Source organism: Rhinolophus ferrumequinum, chromosome 3 (genome assembly GCF_004115265.2).
Source record: "Rhinolophus ferrumequinum isolate MPI-CBG mRhiFer1 chromosome 3, mRhiFer1_v1.p, whole genome shotgun sequence".
Lineage (NCBI taxonomy): Eukaryota > Metazoa > Chordata > Mammalia > Chiroptera > Rhinolophidae > Rhinolophus > Rhinolophus ferrumequinum.
The window spans coordinates 94,295,502-94,312,646 of record NC_046286.1 but is presented as its reverse complement, the minus strand read 5'-3'; the positions used below and the strand labels follow the sequence as shown (position 1 = coordinate 94,312,646).

At 42.0% G+C, this 17,145-nt stretch overlaps 1 protein-coding gene across 2 annotated transcripts in view; it reads right to left on the bottom strand.

The window, feature by feature from the left end:
- Positions 1-4,494: 4,494 nt before the first annotated feature.
- AKAP12 (A-kinase anchoring protein 12) overlaps positions 4,495-17,145 on the bottom strand; it is an 81,284-nt gene continuing 68,633 nt past the window's right edge. For both annotated transcript variants that reach the window (XM_033096942.1, XM_033096935.1), the window contains 2 exons: positions 7,231-12,193; positions 4,495-6,498 (listed from right to left, as the gene is read on the bottom strand). In XM_033096942.1, the coding sequence (XP_032952833.1) occupies positions 7,239-12,193 (4,955 nt within the window). In that variant the 3' untranslated portion in view covers positions 4,495-6,498; positions 7,231-7,238. The remainder of the gene's footprint in view (positions 6,499-7,230; positions 12,194-17,145) is intronic.

The window sequence follows — 17,145 nt, the reverse complement described above, 5'->3', positions numbered from 1 at the left end:
CCACATTGTGGGAACCACAGCATTGCTACATAATTTCTGCTACGGTATTACTATCCTTAGTTTTATTTTCTTCTCGGAATTAAAATAACCAGGGGAGCTAATAAAGGGCCAGAAAGGGATCTGTGCCATTTCTGGCATGCTGCTTTCTTTGAAGAAAGTCCCTTTTACTGGGACATAAGCAAGGAGCCCTTAGAAGAAGTGCTGTTTGAGAAACCCTGGGATTTATTCTAAACCTTCCTGTTCTCATTCTAAATGCCCTCTATGGGAACAGAGGCCCAGAGAGCAGTTCCCAGGCTCTCGGCCTCAACGGGAAAGGTGCTGGCTCGGTTATTAGATGGCCATCAGCTGTGGCGGGTGGCCATCGGTTGTTACTGGTTAGCCATTGGCCACTGATATAGCTGCCGTGGCTACGCTAGTGGGTTGAGTTTGTTGGTTGGTAGAGAAGCGGGCAGCGGCTTGCAGCTGGCAAGTTAGCAAGTTAGCAAGTTAGCAAGCGTGGATGGCGGATTGTGGATCGTGTGGATCCTACCTCCTGTGTCTCACCCTGCAGCCAGTGAGACTGGGGTGCAGGAAGACCTCCTATTGGGGTATTGGTGGATGTTTGCTTTTGTGTCTCAACCAGCTGCCAGAGAGAGTATACTGGTATGACTCCCCTATCTATGGCTCCGTGGGTGTTCCTTTTTGGCCTCACCATGTCCTGCGTTCTTATGCGGGGAGCAGGAGCTGAGACCCTGCATTACACCCTCGTTAACCTGTGAGCACAGAAAAGTCGCCAAATACCCTACGTCATTGTGGAGGAGGCCTCCTAGACGGTCCTCCTTAGTATAAGACAGGAAGTGTCCAGATGAGGAGACAAAATGGTGCGAGGTCATTGGCCAAGATCATACAACTACTTAGTGTTATTACAGAGCCCAGGTCTCCCACCCAGGGCCCTTTCTGCTACCATCACACTGCCTCGGAAATCCTTCCTAGTCGTTTAAATTTATTTTTATAATATTTTTGTTAGTAAAGAGATGGACTAAAGAATTCTTTTATCTTTTCAGTTAGAAACGCTCCTAAGCAGACAAAAGTCAGAAGTCAGTCAGCCAGAGAGAACCAGGAGCTTGAATGATGCCAGGCTTGGTGTGGCTCAGGAGTGGCTGGGAAGAGACCGCAGGTTGGCCCCCTCCCAACCAGAACCCCCACCCACGTTGCACCCACCCCTTCAAAGAGTCCCTGGGAGATGGGCTAACAGGCTACAAATGCTCAAAAGGCAAGAGAGAGGAGAGAAAAGAAATACAAATGACACAAAGTGTACTTTTCCTCTCTAAAAAAGAGCATGTCTGAGTGAGATGTGTATTTATGAAATTTTAAGATCAATGTCATTATTCTGAATCTATCAAAATATTCAAGGACACAACAGTCATCAGCAGTCACAGCGTTGCTTCTGGTGGACAATGTTATTAAAATTTCTTCTAGTGACTAATATTAGTGCACTATAGTGCCTTTTGCTTTCTAGTTCACAAAGCACTTGCACAACAGGAAAAAATCTTGTGAAGTACTGTTATGCATTCTGAACCGCGGAAACTGCTGTGACAGGGTAAGTGAACTCTAAAGCCTCATCTTTCCTAACCGTAGTTTGTGCATGAAGTTTTAAGAAATGTTGCAAGGATCTTGGATAGGTTATTTTTCCCTGTGTCTCCAAGGACTTAGAGAACACAGAAGAGCCATGATGTCTCTGAACTCTTTTCTGTTTACAAGACCCATCTATCCAGCTCCCCATTCTCCATTTACCCTTGGAGATCTCCTAAGCCTCTCTAATTGAACATTTCCAAAACTTGTATTATCTCCTCACCCAGACCCACGTCAGTACATGGCCCCATATTCAGCTTGGCAATCCAGAAACTTCCTTCTTCACCCTACACTGTTCCCATGACAGAAAATCAGATATTGTGTCCTGTTGATTCTACCTCCTAATATCTCTTGACCTCACGCACATCTCTCCAGCCAAACTGCCACTACTTTAGTATATGCTATTATCAGTTCCTGCCTAGATTATTATAACACGTTAGTTAGTCTCCTCACAATCTCCAGCCTTTAATTCTCTGGAAGCTAGAAACAATTCTCTAGATGCACTGGCATTTAAGGTAGAAAAAGAAGGGCTGTCCTGGGCCTTGCAGGATCATAAACATCTGTGGTCCCAACTCATTAAATTCTCGTAACACCCGAGCCGTTGGGATAACCAAAAACTCTACAGGAGAGTAGAATGGTGCAGTGTCACAACCCTCAGCATTCCCTTGGGACTCATTAGTGTAGGATAGATGGCACCACTTTTCCTGCTAAAATTTTAATGACATCTTAGAATTAATCCCATTCCTTAAAATGGCCCGCTGGCCAACTCTGCAGTGTCATTTCTGTAGTCTTTAAAAAGAACCTTAATTGTGTTCAGGTTTCCAGTTCTACAGGCAACCCCATCTGCTTTTCCAGGAATTAAATGAGCTTTTAAGGCTAACAGGGATAAGTAAGATCAAGCACAGTGTGGTTTTACATTAGCGTAATTTATAGTATTGCTTCTGTGCTCATTAATTTTACCAAGTTATCTGGTTTAGAACCAATAGAAGAAAAAGCACAATGTGCCGTTAGAGCTAGGCGTTAGTACTCAATATCCTGTTGTGGGAAAATACACATAGGGTCCTCATTTCATCATTTAGTGATGTTAATCTATCTCTGGTCTCCAAATACAAGTGTTAATTATAGTGAAGCTTCTTTCAAGAGATTAGATGTAACACTTCTCTGATGTTAAAAAATGTTAATATCAATAAGCTGGTAATATTTCAGTATCAAAAAATGGGGTTGATTTCTAAGCTGTGACAGCATTAAAAAAAAAAAAAAACTATCTTCACTACCATGCCATCCCCAAGTCCTGGTTACCTGAACCAAAACCTGTTATCACTTAAAAAGCTGGTGATGTAAATCTCAACCTTTTCACACATGAAAGTAGGCCCCAGGACATTTCCCTAATTCCAGTGCTCTAGGCTGGAGACGGTGAGGAATTGGTGGTGAAGAGAAACTTCCCTTTACACAAAAACTGTGCCAAGTTGTCCGGTAGACGACAACCTGTCCAGAATCAGTGTAAATCAATCGTCACGTAGACTTGGCTATCTGACATTTGTTGTATTCAGGTTCCAGCCTCTTACTACCTAGAATCCTTGGACTGTGTCCATTTCCTTTCTTGAAGAGTTGGATAAGAGGTTTCTACCCTTAGTTCTGGTTGTTGGTTAAGATTTCAGAGTATGTCTGTGTGACTATTCAAAAAATTGTACGTAAAACTGTGTTCGTTTTTGTGAGTTGGAGGTCAGCCAGAGGTTTAATAAATTTCTAATTAAAGGGGTCCCTGACGGAAAAATCTTAAGAATCATTGATTTTATGCATTCACACATCTCCTAGTATATTCCAAACTCCCATGATGCTTTGTGGACAGTGTGGCAAAGGATGCCTACTAGTTAAAAGTAGAAGCAGATGAATATCGCAACAGTAAAGAGAAAAGTAATCAAACCTGAATTAAATTACAGGGAGGAGGGTGGCCGGTTGGCTGAGGTGGTTACAGCACAGTGCTCATAACAACCCAGTCACTAGTTCGATTCCCACATGGGCCAGGGAGCTGCAGTCTCCACAACTAGAGTGAAAATGACAGCTTGACTTGGAGCTGATGGGTCCTGGAAAAACACCCTGTTCCCCAATAATGCCAATAAAAAAATTAAAAAAAAATTACAAGGAGAAAAATCTATGGCATTTAATCAGGTTGCATTTTATTTAGATAAATGAAAAATTTGCCCCCAAACAGAAGTAGGAATCAAATATTGTCTCAGATTAAGGGAAACTGCTAGGCTTGAAGCTTACACCGAAAGCTAAAAATTTCAGCCCTTGACTATCTGTAGCTCCAAATATCAAAGGAAAATTCTGGAACAAAGTAAATGTGTACAGAGAGAGTCAATTCCTGTACCATTAGCAAAATAACCTGAAGGGGAACATTTTATTGTCCTCAATTACAAGAAGTGGCGAGAGTTTATAAGTCTTGCATTGCTTTCTATTGTACATGGTTCCATAGTAATGCCAAAAATAGCAAAATTTAGGCACTTGCTCCAATTTCTGCAGTTTACATTTGATTATTATGAACTTCATAAATTAACAGCTGCTTTAGAATTAGAATACAGAATTGTACTTTCACGTTACTGTTAATAGCATCCCTCTTAATAAAACAGCACTGCTTAATTGACATAGATACAGAGCTTGTACAGAAGTAATCCAGGGCACATCCAGGTATTAGGAGGAAAAGCACAGTCATGAAGCAGACCAATTGTGATGACCTGGCTACATATCAATCAATACAAATGGGATGAGGTGGCAGGATGGAATTGAAACCAAAAAACTGTTTACCACAGACTACACAAATCTTTAATCTGTTCAAAATAGCACAAAGTTTCTTCCAGCCACAGGCAGGAAGTCAATATTTGGCTCTGTCATGAACTCCCTACAAACGCTGTCATCTCCAATACTTTTTAGTTGATCTTCAAAAACTGACAACAGCACTTCGTGTTTTGTAAGTCTCAAGTTGGCAAAAGAAAGCTATTTATACATCATAGGGTTTTTGGTTTTGTTTGTTTTAATTTGGGAATTTTAGAGTTTAATAATTAAACACAGGTGGTTATATGTGAGAGTAACTCCTAAAAAGAATATTACATGTTTTCCAACTACAAGGCCATACATTGTTATGAGGTATCCTTCTACTTTAGCCAATTTATTGTAGTCAGGTTGGTTGGTATAAGAGAAACGACTTTCTAGTTTTAACAGCAATTTATCTTTCTGCTAAGACTATTCTAGTCTTTCTAGAATGCTATGCTTTAAAATCAGTAATTGGCAGTCAAAAAAGTTCTCAAACTAGAGTACTGAGTTTGAGTAAAATTTACGAAGTATATATGCCAGACCAATTCTACACGTGAAAAAGTGGAATTTTATGGTAGATAGGTGACTGTTCTTTGTGTGGTGATGGTTTGACAGAATCCTTTATCTATCAATAAGAATCTTAAATCATTTTAATATTAAAAAGAAAATTCCAAGATCACTTGTTAGGCAAGACATATTTACTATTAAGCCTTAAAATTTCTTTCTAGAAACATTAGTCATTAACAAATATTAATACAGAAAATCAACCTTTTATGAAAGACACCTCCAGATGGTGGCATGATATCAGTACCATCAATCTGTAAAGCTACTGGTTTATTTTGGCAGATAACTATCTGCTATGATTTCCTCTGAATATCAACTCAAACAGGTGTAAAGTGGTGACATCATGTAGCAACTACATTACAAAGTTCTAGCTTATTCTGCTTTTAGAATGCAGCAAACATATGTTCTGGGCTTTCTAATATCTAATAAAACCAGCAAATCTAAGTGAAGCAAATGTTTTATTTCAATTAGTTGTCAAATCACAATTTATCCAAATGAACATAATATAATGCAACATTATTCTTAAAAGAGTGGGCAAAAATATGGCACGGACACAATCCAGCATCTATCAAAATACCATGTGTAAAGAACCTGACTTATTTCATGCTGTGTTTGAATATGGTCCAGCATGTAAGAGTAGAATCAAAATCTTAAAAGAGTCAGTTCTTTTCCTGATAGTATGAAAAACATTTCACTACTATGCCTCAGGATTAAGCACACTCATCTGTCCAAACAACCATAACAATTTGGAGAAAAAAACTTAAAAAATTAATCCGCTACTGAAAACTTCCTTCCAACTTCCACTGGGCTAGAAAGAAAAAATTTCACAGTAACAACGGAACATTCTGTATGTTTCCAAAAAAATGCTTTCTTAATTTTAGCACACTGTGCATAATAGGAAAGTGACCAATTTCAGAGTTGTACTAAACACAGACCTAGTCCTTAGTGAATTTTAACATAAGAATTGTAGCTTTCTGATCAGGAATGTTATTTCTAGGAAGCTCTGTTTTCACAGGTTATAATGGAGGCTTAAAGCTTCCCAAGGTTTCATTCACCATAGCTGCATGCCTCGTCATATATTGTGTGATACAAAAGAAATGTACTATACTGCACATTTCCTTAAACATTAAGAAAAAATATACAATAGATACAGGAGGAGGATTACTTAAAACATACATATAAATACATAAAGAACGATACTCCAGTTTGAGAAGCAGAAGTAGGTATTGTCAACTCCAGTTCCAGGTTAAGAATTTAGGACTTTAAATGAGAAACATTATATGGTATCAAGGGAAAACAACAGGGTGGTCTTGAAAAGAGGAAATGTTAAGTGGTTATAGCTCCTGATGAAGCCTCAGGATTGTCGGGGGTTCTCTAGAAATGAGATCGGATGATGTGCCTTGTTCCTCGGTTCCCAAAGTTCTGAAATATTGGTCTTGAGTCTCATCAGCAGCACTGATCTTCTTCTACTTCTTGTCTTCACATTCTGGTCTTGCAAATACAAGAGTGTAACTGTAGAAGAAAGAATGAATGAAAAGTAACTACAATCTTTTCTTCTCTCTTTTATTTAACAACAGAATAGTGGTGAAGGTAAGCTGCCGTCAGTGGAGACCCTAATACCAGTTGAATTCCGTAAGAAAAATAAACAGGGGGAGGGTCCATAACATATTATGCTCGGAGACCTCAAAACCAATGTCTGCTGTTTCCTGACACCAACAGTCTGGCTCGTCACATGCCTGAATTTAAAAAAAAAAAAAAAAAATGTTGGTGACTCCTAATGGAAAAAATCCATTTTTTCCCTTACAGAGCAATAAACTGAATTTCAAGCAGTAAAATATACACTTCCTTTGGGCTTCTAGTTATTAAAAAAAAAAAGGTTCAATAGACTAGTTGGTATGGGGCTGAGTGAGCACAACGTATTTCTTAGGTGTTTGGCCCAACACACACACACACACACACACACACACACACACACACACACACTTGTGTACACACATGCCCCTTTATTATTTTTTTTCAAAGCAGTCACATTGGGGGTGAAAAGAAATTATTTTTTTCATGACACCTGTAATACTGGCATTTCAGTAAGAAAAAAAAAAAAGGAAATTAACCTATATCTCCTCGTCCAGTTGATAGTCATTTCCCCGATTGGAGGTTCTGCATAAAACCACAATTATTTGATGACATATGCCAGAAAGCAAGTTCTCCCGGAAAAAAATTTAGAAGAAAAGGAAGCCTACTTACATGATGTTTTAGGATTCTGTCATTTCTGATGTTGCTGCCTCTCTATCTCGTTTCTGTGTCTCCTCCTGTGTTTGTGTTTTGATCTCTTTTCCTGACTCGCTGTGCCCTTCTGCATCCTGAAATTCTACTGCTTGGAGTTTGGGTCCATTTGCATCTGGGGACTCTTTGGTTAAGGGCTCAGCATTTTCCAGGGCTGAGGTTTGGGTCTCAGGGTCATCGATAGTGTCACCTCTTTCATCTTCTTGGGATCCAGACAGCGACTTCTCTATTCTTTCTCCTAACCCAGCACAGTCATCACCTTCCAGCACAGACTTTGTTCCAGTTGCTTCTCTCTCTTCCTGGATTGAGGGAACTACCACTTTAAGCTGCTGGTCATTTATACTGGCACTTTTGACCTCGTTGGTCATGGTCTCTTCTGCAGCTCCATTCACATCTTTGGAAATATCTGAATGTTCCATGGTGGTTAGTGTGGACTCCTCGGCTGCAGCAGTTTGTGTTTCATCCCCTAAAGAGGCCTGAAGTTCCCCTTCTTCTTTTTCAACCTTCTGTCCAGCTTTCTGGCTGTCAGCTTTTATCAGTTGAGCCGGTGTCTGGCAATCAGTGGCTGTTTCTTCTGGACTTACTAACTGGTCAACGACTGTCTGAATCACATTTTGGACAAGTTTATGGCTCTCAGTCTTAAGTTTCAAAATCTCCTTTTCAGCCTTGAAATCTTCCTCTCTTGTTTCACTCACTATGACTTCCTGACAACTAACCTGCTCATGGTCTTCACCTGCCTCCCCTTTCTGGAATGTGGTTTCATCTCCTTCCAGGTCAGCACCGATGCCTTTCCCAGGGGTAGCAGATACTCCAGCTGGTGTTGCTTCTGCCTGAGACTCAGTTCCTGTAGGCACTGCCACGTCCCCCCGCTGAGCAGTCAAGTCTTCATCTTCTGCAGAGGATTTTTCTTCCGGTTCTAAATGTGCACGTGCAGACTCCAAAGGTGCAGCTGTTCCTAAAATCTTGACAGTTTCTCCTAAGACCGTCTCCTCCACTGCTGCAGCTATGAGAGGTAATGATGCCTCAGAGCTTTGAACTTGAATTTCTGTGCATATCACTTCCTCTTGAACTAGCTGAGAACTTTCATGCAAACGGGTAACTTCCTTTCCCCCATCTAGGATGGTCACATGAACTGTCTGAACCAGTTGCTTACTGAGTTCTTCTTCAGCTGGTGTTTGCTCAAGTTTCTCTTCATTCACTGGGGTTGGCTTTGCTTCCATTTCTTCTCTTTCTACTTGAACTATCATCTCTCTATCCACTGGGGTTGGAAGAGACTGAGTATGACTCTGGAGTTCAATATCATTCTTTTGAAAGTCAGCTTCTAGAGTAACTAGAGTAACTTCATCTTTACGGGCATCTTCAATGATCTCTTTCTGACTGACCCTTATTTCTGTGTCTGCAGACACCTCAAGTCCTTCTAGAAATGGTCCATCTTTGATTTCCTCACCTGAAGGAAACTGGCCAGCCTCTTGAATCACCTCAGCCTTTGAAAGAATGGGTACAGTGTCCATGGATATCTCTTTATCTGTATGTTCTAGAACATCGTCCATTTTTGAATGTTTTATATTCTCTTCCTGGGACTGAAAACCAGAAGGTGCTGCTGGAGGCATCTCTTTCAGTGCAGGAACTGCCTCTGCTTCTGTGACCTGTGGTTGTGTAACAGATGCAATCTCATTATCTTCATGGATTTCCATGATCTTGTCTTCCTGTGTTATGTGTAGCGCTTCAAAATCTGCAACGGGGGTACTTCCATTGGTCTCACTGTCTGTAAGAGTTTCAGCTGAGTCGGGGGCAACAGCCTGTTCCAGTACAATCTCTGATTTTACTCCAGCCAAGGTTTCAGCTTGACAAGTGGTTATGAGCTCAATGGACTCTATACCCTCTGTGACTTGAGGAACTTTTTCAAAGCAATCCGGGGCGGCCTGCACAATTACCTTCCCTTGTGTCAAATTCTCCGTTTCAGTTTCTTCTGCATATACTTTCACCACTACATCCATCTCTTTCTTCAGATATAGCAGTTGAGAATCCTCTTCTGCTTCTTCCACCTTCTCTAGTATTTTTGATTCTACTTTCGGCATTGGCTGAACTGTGTCTTCTGGCCGTCTGGTATCAGGCAGCTGTGATTCTTCTCTAACTTTTTCTGCCACCGCCTGTAGGAACTCTTGAGTTCGTCTCTCTTGGTCTTCCATGTCTGGCACGCTGCCTTCCACCTCCTGAACTGGTGTTGCTTCCTCTGTGGTGTCTGGAGAGTCAGTCAGCTGGGAAACAGCTGAAACCATGTCGGTGGTCTCTTCAGCACCAGAAGCTTCCGTGGCTTCTTCAGCACAAAATGCCTCCGTAGTTTCTGCAGCTGTCACAGCTTCAGAGGTTAATTCCACCTCACTAATGATTGTGTCATCACCAGCATCTTGGCTCTCAGGCAGAGTTTTAGTAACAACCGGGGTTTCCTCTGCAATGACTTCTCTTTCAAATACCTCTCCAGTTGGTGGTTTGGCTTCATCTTCCGCTGGTTCGGGAGGTTCTGTCACTGAAGCAGATATCCAAGACGGTGACCTTTCTTCAATATCGGGAAGGGCCCTTGCCCCATCAATGACAGCCACTGTCACTGTATGAACCAGACCCTTACTGAGCTCCTCAGACACAGAAACCATCTGAGACTTCTCATTTTTTTTGGCTTCCTGTGCTTCCATTTTCTCCCTTTCCACTGCATCGTACTCAGACAGGGGTACTACGGCTGGGACGTCAGAATCATCTTCGTTGATTTCTGTCGGCCCTGTATCTTCAATAGCAGCTTGTTCTTGTTTTCCATCTGACCTTTTCTTTCTTCGTCCAGGAATAAATTTCTTAATTGAAACCCAAGACTCTTCTTTCCCGGGTTCAATATCTGAAGCTGAATGTTCTATACCAGTTCCAGAGTCTTCATTTTTCTCCTCCAGTTTTGACTTTGATTTTTTTCTTGCAGTGACTAATCTTTTAAATGACTCCCAGGTGGAGACCCCCTCCCCTTCAGAGGGGCTTCCTGCTTGCTCAGGTGAGGAGCTTCCTTGCCCTTGATCATGCTCTTGGGAACTAGCAGGGATGGTGTCTGGTCTTGCTTCTTTGTCTTTTCCTGCTTCGTCTGGTTTTTGGCTTTCTCCACCCATTGGCTTTGGTCCCCCTTCCTCATCGGAAGATGATGCTTTTCTCGCTCTTTTCTTGGATGATCCCACACAAATTAAAGCTTCCCAAGATACTGAAGTATCAACCTTGCGCTTTGGTTCTTCCGGCTTTTGCTCTTCTCCATGTCCTTTTACTTCCTCTTGGGTTTCAGAGGCTGCGCTCTCTGTGGATGACAAGGTGGCACTCTTCACCTTATCTAATTCGTCTTCTTTATCACTTTCAGAAAGCCTTCTAACACGTTTCTTGGGCGTCACCATCTTTTTGAAAGATGCCCAGGGAGTAACCCCTTCTCTCTTTTTCTCTCCATCAGAAGTAGTTCCCTCTTCAACTTCCTCCTCCTGGTGGGCATCCACTATGCCTTTCTCTAGACACGTGATCTCCTCAGGTTCTTCGGGGGATGAAGCAGAGCTCTCGCCCTTTTGTTCATCTGTACTATCTGGAGACTCCGCTGCAACTGGGTGATGTTCCCCTGACTCTTCATCTCCTCCTCCTCTTTTCACTTTCTGTTTCTTTCCAGAAAGCTTTTTTAAGCCAGTGCTAGTAAAAAGTTTCTTTAAAGGACTTCCTTGTACCTTAACTTTCTCTTGTGATGACAGCATTTCCACCTCACTTACAATGCCTTCAGGGTGTGTAGACAATGCTTTGTCATCAGGACTTGGTTCAGATGGCTGGGTATGGTCCCCTCCAGGGGCACACACTGCTTTGGTCTTCACCAGCTCTTTGGCAGGTTCGCCTTCCTGAAGCTCAGCATTGGTTTCAACCAGTTTTTCAGATAGCAAGGACTCTTCCATTTCTCCTACCTCAGTTTTCGGCTCCCCTGTTTTCTTCTCTATAGTGCTAACATGGACTTCTGCAACAATTTCTACTTTTTCGTCAAATACTTCTGTTGCTAAAGGGGCGAATTTCTCTTCAGGAGATCCCTGCATTTGACCTTCAGAGGGCAGCTCCACTTTTTCATATTCAGCTGATAATCTGGCATTGTTAACACTCTCTGTGGTCTCCTGTGGGTGTGGCTGTTCAGAAGCACCCAGTTTCTCCGAGGTGTCGTCTGTCTTTTTGTTTTCGTCTGTGCCTACTCTTTCTGGCTCTTGTTCCTTTTTCTTCTCTGAAGCGTCCAGCTCGTCCTCCTTAGGCCTCCTAAAACTGGTCTTTTTCCGCCAGCCAGCCCAACCTTGAGTGAAGAATTTTTTGAAGGGTGATGCTGTTTCACTGGCCATTGGACTAGTTGGAGAGTCTGGAGATGTGGTAGGTTCTTTTTCTTGTTTTTCTTCTCCATCTTTGCCTTCTTCTGCTGCTTGACCAGACTCAGCTTGAAGAGAAATTTCTGTGCTACTCTGCTCGTGTTTCAGAGTCTCTTCAGGTTTCTCTGTCGATTTTTTCAGCTCACTTTCTTTGGGTATTGCTTCTCCAGTCTCCTGGCTGGGATCTTGGTGGTCACCAGCCCCATCTGATTCTCCTGCTCCTTCACCGTCATCTTTTCTAACGGTGAGTAGTTGGACAGTGTCAGACTTCTCGCTCTTATCCTTTTTCACAGTGAATTTAAAGCCAACAAACTTAAACACCTTCTTAAATCCAACATCGTTAGTCTGGGACTCAGCAGGTTGTGTTAGCTCTTCTAAATTGCTTTCTGAAGGAGGAATCTGCTCAATTATTTCAGGCATTTCCTCTTGCCCATCCTTTGTGATATCTTGAACAACCGCTGAGTTGGCAGCCATCTCTTTATCTGAGTCTCTTTCACTCACATCTTCAGATTCTCTCTGTCCAACTATTAACAGACAAAAAGAGAGAGGTGGGGGAGAAAGAGGGGTAACATGATGACCATTCAAGAAAAGTAAATATTTAAAAACACAACCAATCAATACTTTCTTTAATGTCAGGCAATTCCAGGATGGGATAAGAGTCTTATCAGTATTTGTGAATCTCAATAGATTAGGGAGTGTCTACTTCTTTCAAATGATGTTTAAAAATTCAGGTTCCAAGGTACTACTCTGCTCTTTCTGTTCCCTATAAAGGGAAAGTTAACAATCTCAACTATCAAAAAATTAGTTTTATATATAAGTAACCACAGGATCGTGAAGGGTAGGTGGATCAACCAGATGTACATTCTGTTGCAAGGCAAAATGGAATCACATATCACACCCATGATCTAGAATCCATCAAGTTTTAGACATAACTTCCAATTTATAGGAAATGTAGGGTTAGAGAAATAAGCTAAGTAACAACACAAGTAAGTATCTAGACAAATCTAAAGGAGGGGCATTTTATGTGATAACTAGTCTAGTCTTTTCAACAAGTCCCCAAAAGAGATCAGAGCTCCTTGGGGAAGTTCTGGGCTGGGTCAGGAAAAGTAAGAGGAACACTGAAACATGACAAAAAAGAGGTGCTCAAAAGCCGACGGGGACATATCGAAAGGACACAGGAGCTAGCTTGAAGGGCGGACTCCCTCTGGTGAAACTCTATAAAAAAGTGACAGTGATGAGTTGGAATGCATTGAATAATAATTATTATTTTTAAAAACCACAAATCAAAAGTGATGCTAGAAAGTAAACAGGAAGTGGGGAGTACTTCTTTATAAAAAAATTCCAATAGATAAATTTAGATATAACTTCTACTTTGATCTTTACAGTCCTTCTACCGCATCAAGAATACTACTGCAGGAGGACAGGTGGCTCAGTTGGTTGGAGCATGTGCTCTCAACCAAAAGGTTGTCGGTTTGACTCCTCAATTCCTGCAACAGACGGTGGGTTGCGCCCCCTGCTACTGACAACGGCAACTGGACCGGCAACTGAGCTGCGCCCTCCACAACTAAGATTGAAAGGACAACAACTTGACTTGGAAAAGTCCCGGAAGTACACACTGTTACCTAATAAAGTCCTGTTTCCCTTCCCCAATAATTAAAAAACAAAAAACACTACTGCATCAAGATTCACATATTACTTATTAAGGACAAGCGTTAAGAAAAAATATGGTTCATTCTTTTATAGGCAATTACCTAGGTTCTTCCTGGACCATGGTAAGCATTCTGAGCCTTTAAAATGTGGAGCATTATTATCTCTAAATATGCATTTGTGTCATTCATCAAGTATAATTCACTTAAATGAAATAACATTACGTGAATCTTCTTCTGTAGTTAGGCCATATTTTAGTTCATTTCATCTGTAGGGTCAATTGAGCTGGATTTTTTCATTTGCTTATAAAAGTAAAATGCTGGTAGTTTCCATTTGTTCTTATAAACCTGCTTATATATAAATCTAAAGATTTCTTTAAATTAAGTGCATTTCTATGGCATGAATTACTACTTACAAATGCCCCCAGTTATAAAAGTATGCTCACGAGAAAACTTTCCACAAACACTTCTAATGCAACACAAGAGGTGTGACTTTTTTCTAAAAAGCTGAATGATATCATTGGAAATACACTAAAGAAAAAACTCAAATTCCCAAAATAAACTATTTTAGTACAGTTTTACTAGTAACGAACACAAACACAAATTTCCTGCCAACAAGCATGAGGTAAAAACACACCATAACTAAATTTCTAGAATTCTTTAGAAAATGTAGAGACATTTTGCTGACATAGTGGGAGAAAAGAGGTGTTAGATACACGATTCCCCATCCCCTTGACCCCTGTATTTTCCCTCCATATTTCATTCTAAAACACTTTTTATTAAATTCTGGGATGATTAGAATGTTTAGTCAAAACTAGGGAAACAAAGATAAACAGCTGCCAAGCACAGGGACAAAACAGCTATTGATAGTACAGTGCAACTTAGCAATATTCAGATATTCTCTTTATATAAAGTGATAAATGGGCTGAACACATTAAAAAAAAAAACAGTATATAGGATCACAGAAAAATTTTAAATCATGTCAACTGGTCTGTAGTCTCTTTTGACCTAAGTAATCCTAGGAGCTACTATTGTCAGAACTATCTTCCATAAATCCCGGGCCCCCCCATTAGCCCAGATGGTGCCTCTGTGCTTTGCACAAAGGCTGGGCAAATGGAACTCACCCCTGATTTCACTTTGCACTTTCCTTCTGCACTCCGCCCAACCTGTACAGACCTTATAGAGACGCCATGCTTCCTAACATACTACTTTGATCACATCAGGAAGCTGTCCAACATCCCTAATGGCTGCAGGACCAGGACCGGTATTCTACACTATGGAGCCTGGCTGGCAACCAAGGCCGTTGAAATTAGCTTCTAACATAAAAGCCAACTATGATCACATACTTCCACATTACAGGTTTGTATCCCAAACCACGTGCGTTCACGTGGCTACTCACTCAGCTTCAAACCCACATTGAAACCTAGATCCCATTTTTCAGTCTCGTTTTCTATCAGTGGGCTATCCACCCCCCACAGTATAGCCCCAGTAGCAACGCCTGCTCCACTGTTTCGCATCCCGCATTTTGCTCGCCTCCAGGCTCCTTAGTGGAAACAACTTTCTGGCCTTTGCTAGTGGTTTTTTGAGGCCCGTAGCGTTTTCTACCTTTGCTCCCGCCCACTTCCCCTGCAAAGGCCTTCCCTAGTGACTCCAGCCGGCACAATCTCTATTCCAACCCCGTTTCATGCCAGAGTCCTCCAGGCTGTGTCCCTTTCAGGCCAGAAGAAACGTGCGGCCTGGGGAATCCCTTGAACCGCAGTTCTGTTTTAAACTCTCCAGGTTGAGTTAAGGCTTGGTGACTGGAGTGTTTGGGGCCTCGGCAAACCCTGTCCAAGCCCGGGCCCGAGGTCCAGGGGTGCATCCGGTACCGCCTCGTCCTTTCCTAACACCGCCCATGTGCTTGGTCAATGCAAGCCGAAGGCAGAAGGATGTGAACCCACACACCCATGTTTGGCCTCCACTAAAAGAGGCTTTGTGGCCCTCAGAGCGGTCCCGCCCATGTCGCGGGGGTGGCGGGAGCTCACGCTACTCACAGCACAAGTTACTCCACCAGGGCATGGTGTGCGCCGCTGCCTAGCGGGGGCCACCCTACAGAGGCCAGAGAGGCCCAATCTTCTCCTACCGGCTGCCCCATCGCTGGATGGAGGTTGGTGGCTGCCCAAGGGCTGAGCTGCTAACGGCAACCCCAGGGATCCACCCTGCACGTCACAGACGGAGCAGCCTCCTCGCGGGGTGCCCCCAGCAAGCCTGTAAGGAAAAGGCCCTGTGCATCTCCCCAGTGGGGTCCTTCTGAATTGCCTCTCTCTCATACGCACTACATTAAGTGGAGCACGTGGCCAAACGCTCTACTATCACAGCCATAAATACACATTCAGTAGTAGACTCTCACACCCACACTGCATGGCAGGAATCTGTGATTGTTTTGGCTAGGTTGTAAGAGCTTTCATTTCTTGAGCATTATCACCTCACCATGTTCCCATTACAGTTATTTATAGTCACAGAGCCTTGGAGCTTGACGGTAGACCTTACTTGGTCCCTCAAACTAGTTTACAGGGGGAATAAACTGACTTCAAAACGGTTATATATGGGAATTCAAAATGGTACAGCCATTTTGGAAGACAAAACTAAACATACTCTGACCACAAAATCCAGCAATGATGCGCCTTGGGATTTACCCAAATGAGTTGAAAACTTATGTCCACAGAAAAACCTGCACACAGATGTTTACAGCAGCTTCAGTAATAATTGCAAAAACTTGGAAGCAACCAAGATGCCTTTCCGTAGGTGAACGGATAAACAAATTGGTACATCCAGACACTGGAATATTACTAAGTACTTAAAAAAAAAAACAAAAAAAAGCTATCAAGCCCTGAACAGACATGGAGAAACCTTAAAATGCACATTACTAAGTGAAAGAAGCCAATCGGAAAGGCTACATACTGTATGATTCCAATTATACGACATTCTGGAAAAGACAAAATTGTGGAGGAGTAAAAAGATCAGTGTTGCCAGGGGGAGGAGGGAGGGAAGGCTGAACAGGCAGAGTACAGAGGATTTTGGGGGGCAGCAAAACTACTTTGTATTATACTACGAAACCCACAGAAAGTATGACACCAACAGGACCCCTCACTATGGACTTTGGGTGATACTGATGTCTCTCTGTAGGATCATGGATTGTCCGGTAGGGGATTCTGACAGTAGGAGAGGTTATGCATGGGGCAGGGGACACACAGGAACTCACTGTACTTTCCACTCATTTTTGCTGTGAACTGCGAACTGCTCTAAAAAATAAAGTCTATTTTTTTTAAATGGTCGTATGACTTGACCCGTGTCATATACCAGGTGTGTGGCATCTCTGGGGGGTGAAAGGCTGGCAGAAGAACACTTACTCAATGCATTAAATAGGAGCAAAACACAAAGTTTATCTGTTTAGAAGAAAAATTGATCCCATACATTTTCAAAGTGTTAAAATTCTTCTTTTCCATTAACCACTGTAACTTTTTTGTAATTTGTAAATGCCACTCATGACAAGAAAAAGTACTTAGATGTGTCAACACCCACAGTTAGATGGGAAAACTGCTGTATGTCTGATGTGGACAGCAATTCAAATTCCATTTCAGTGTAAAAAGCAGTTTTCTCATGGTTACAGTCATGCTTTTGAAAAAAGAAAAAACATATATCCTACCCACCCACTCACAGCTCCAAAAGATCAACTGATTGTCATTTTGCAATCATCAAGGTAAACACTGGATAAAGCAAGAATCAATGGGTGCTAAATGGGGGTTGATGAGTAGGAGTAAATTTTGACGTGGTTTATAGTTGAAACGATG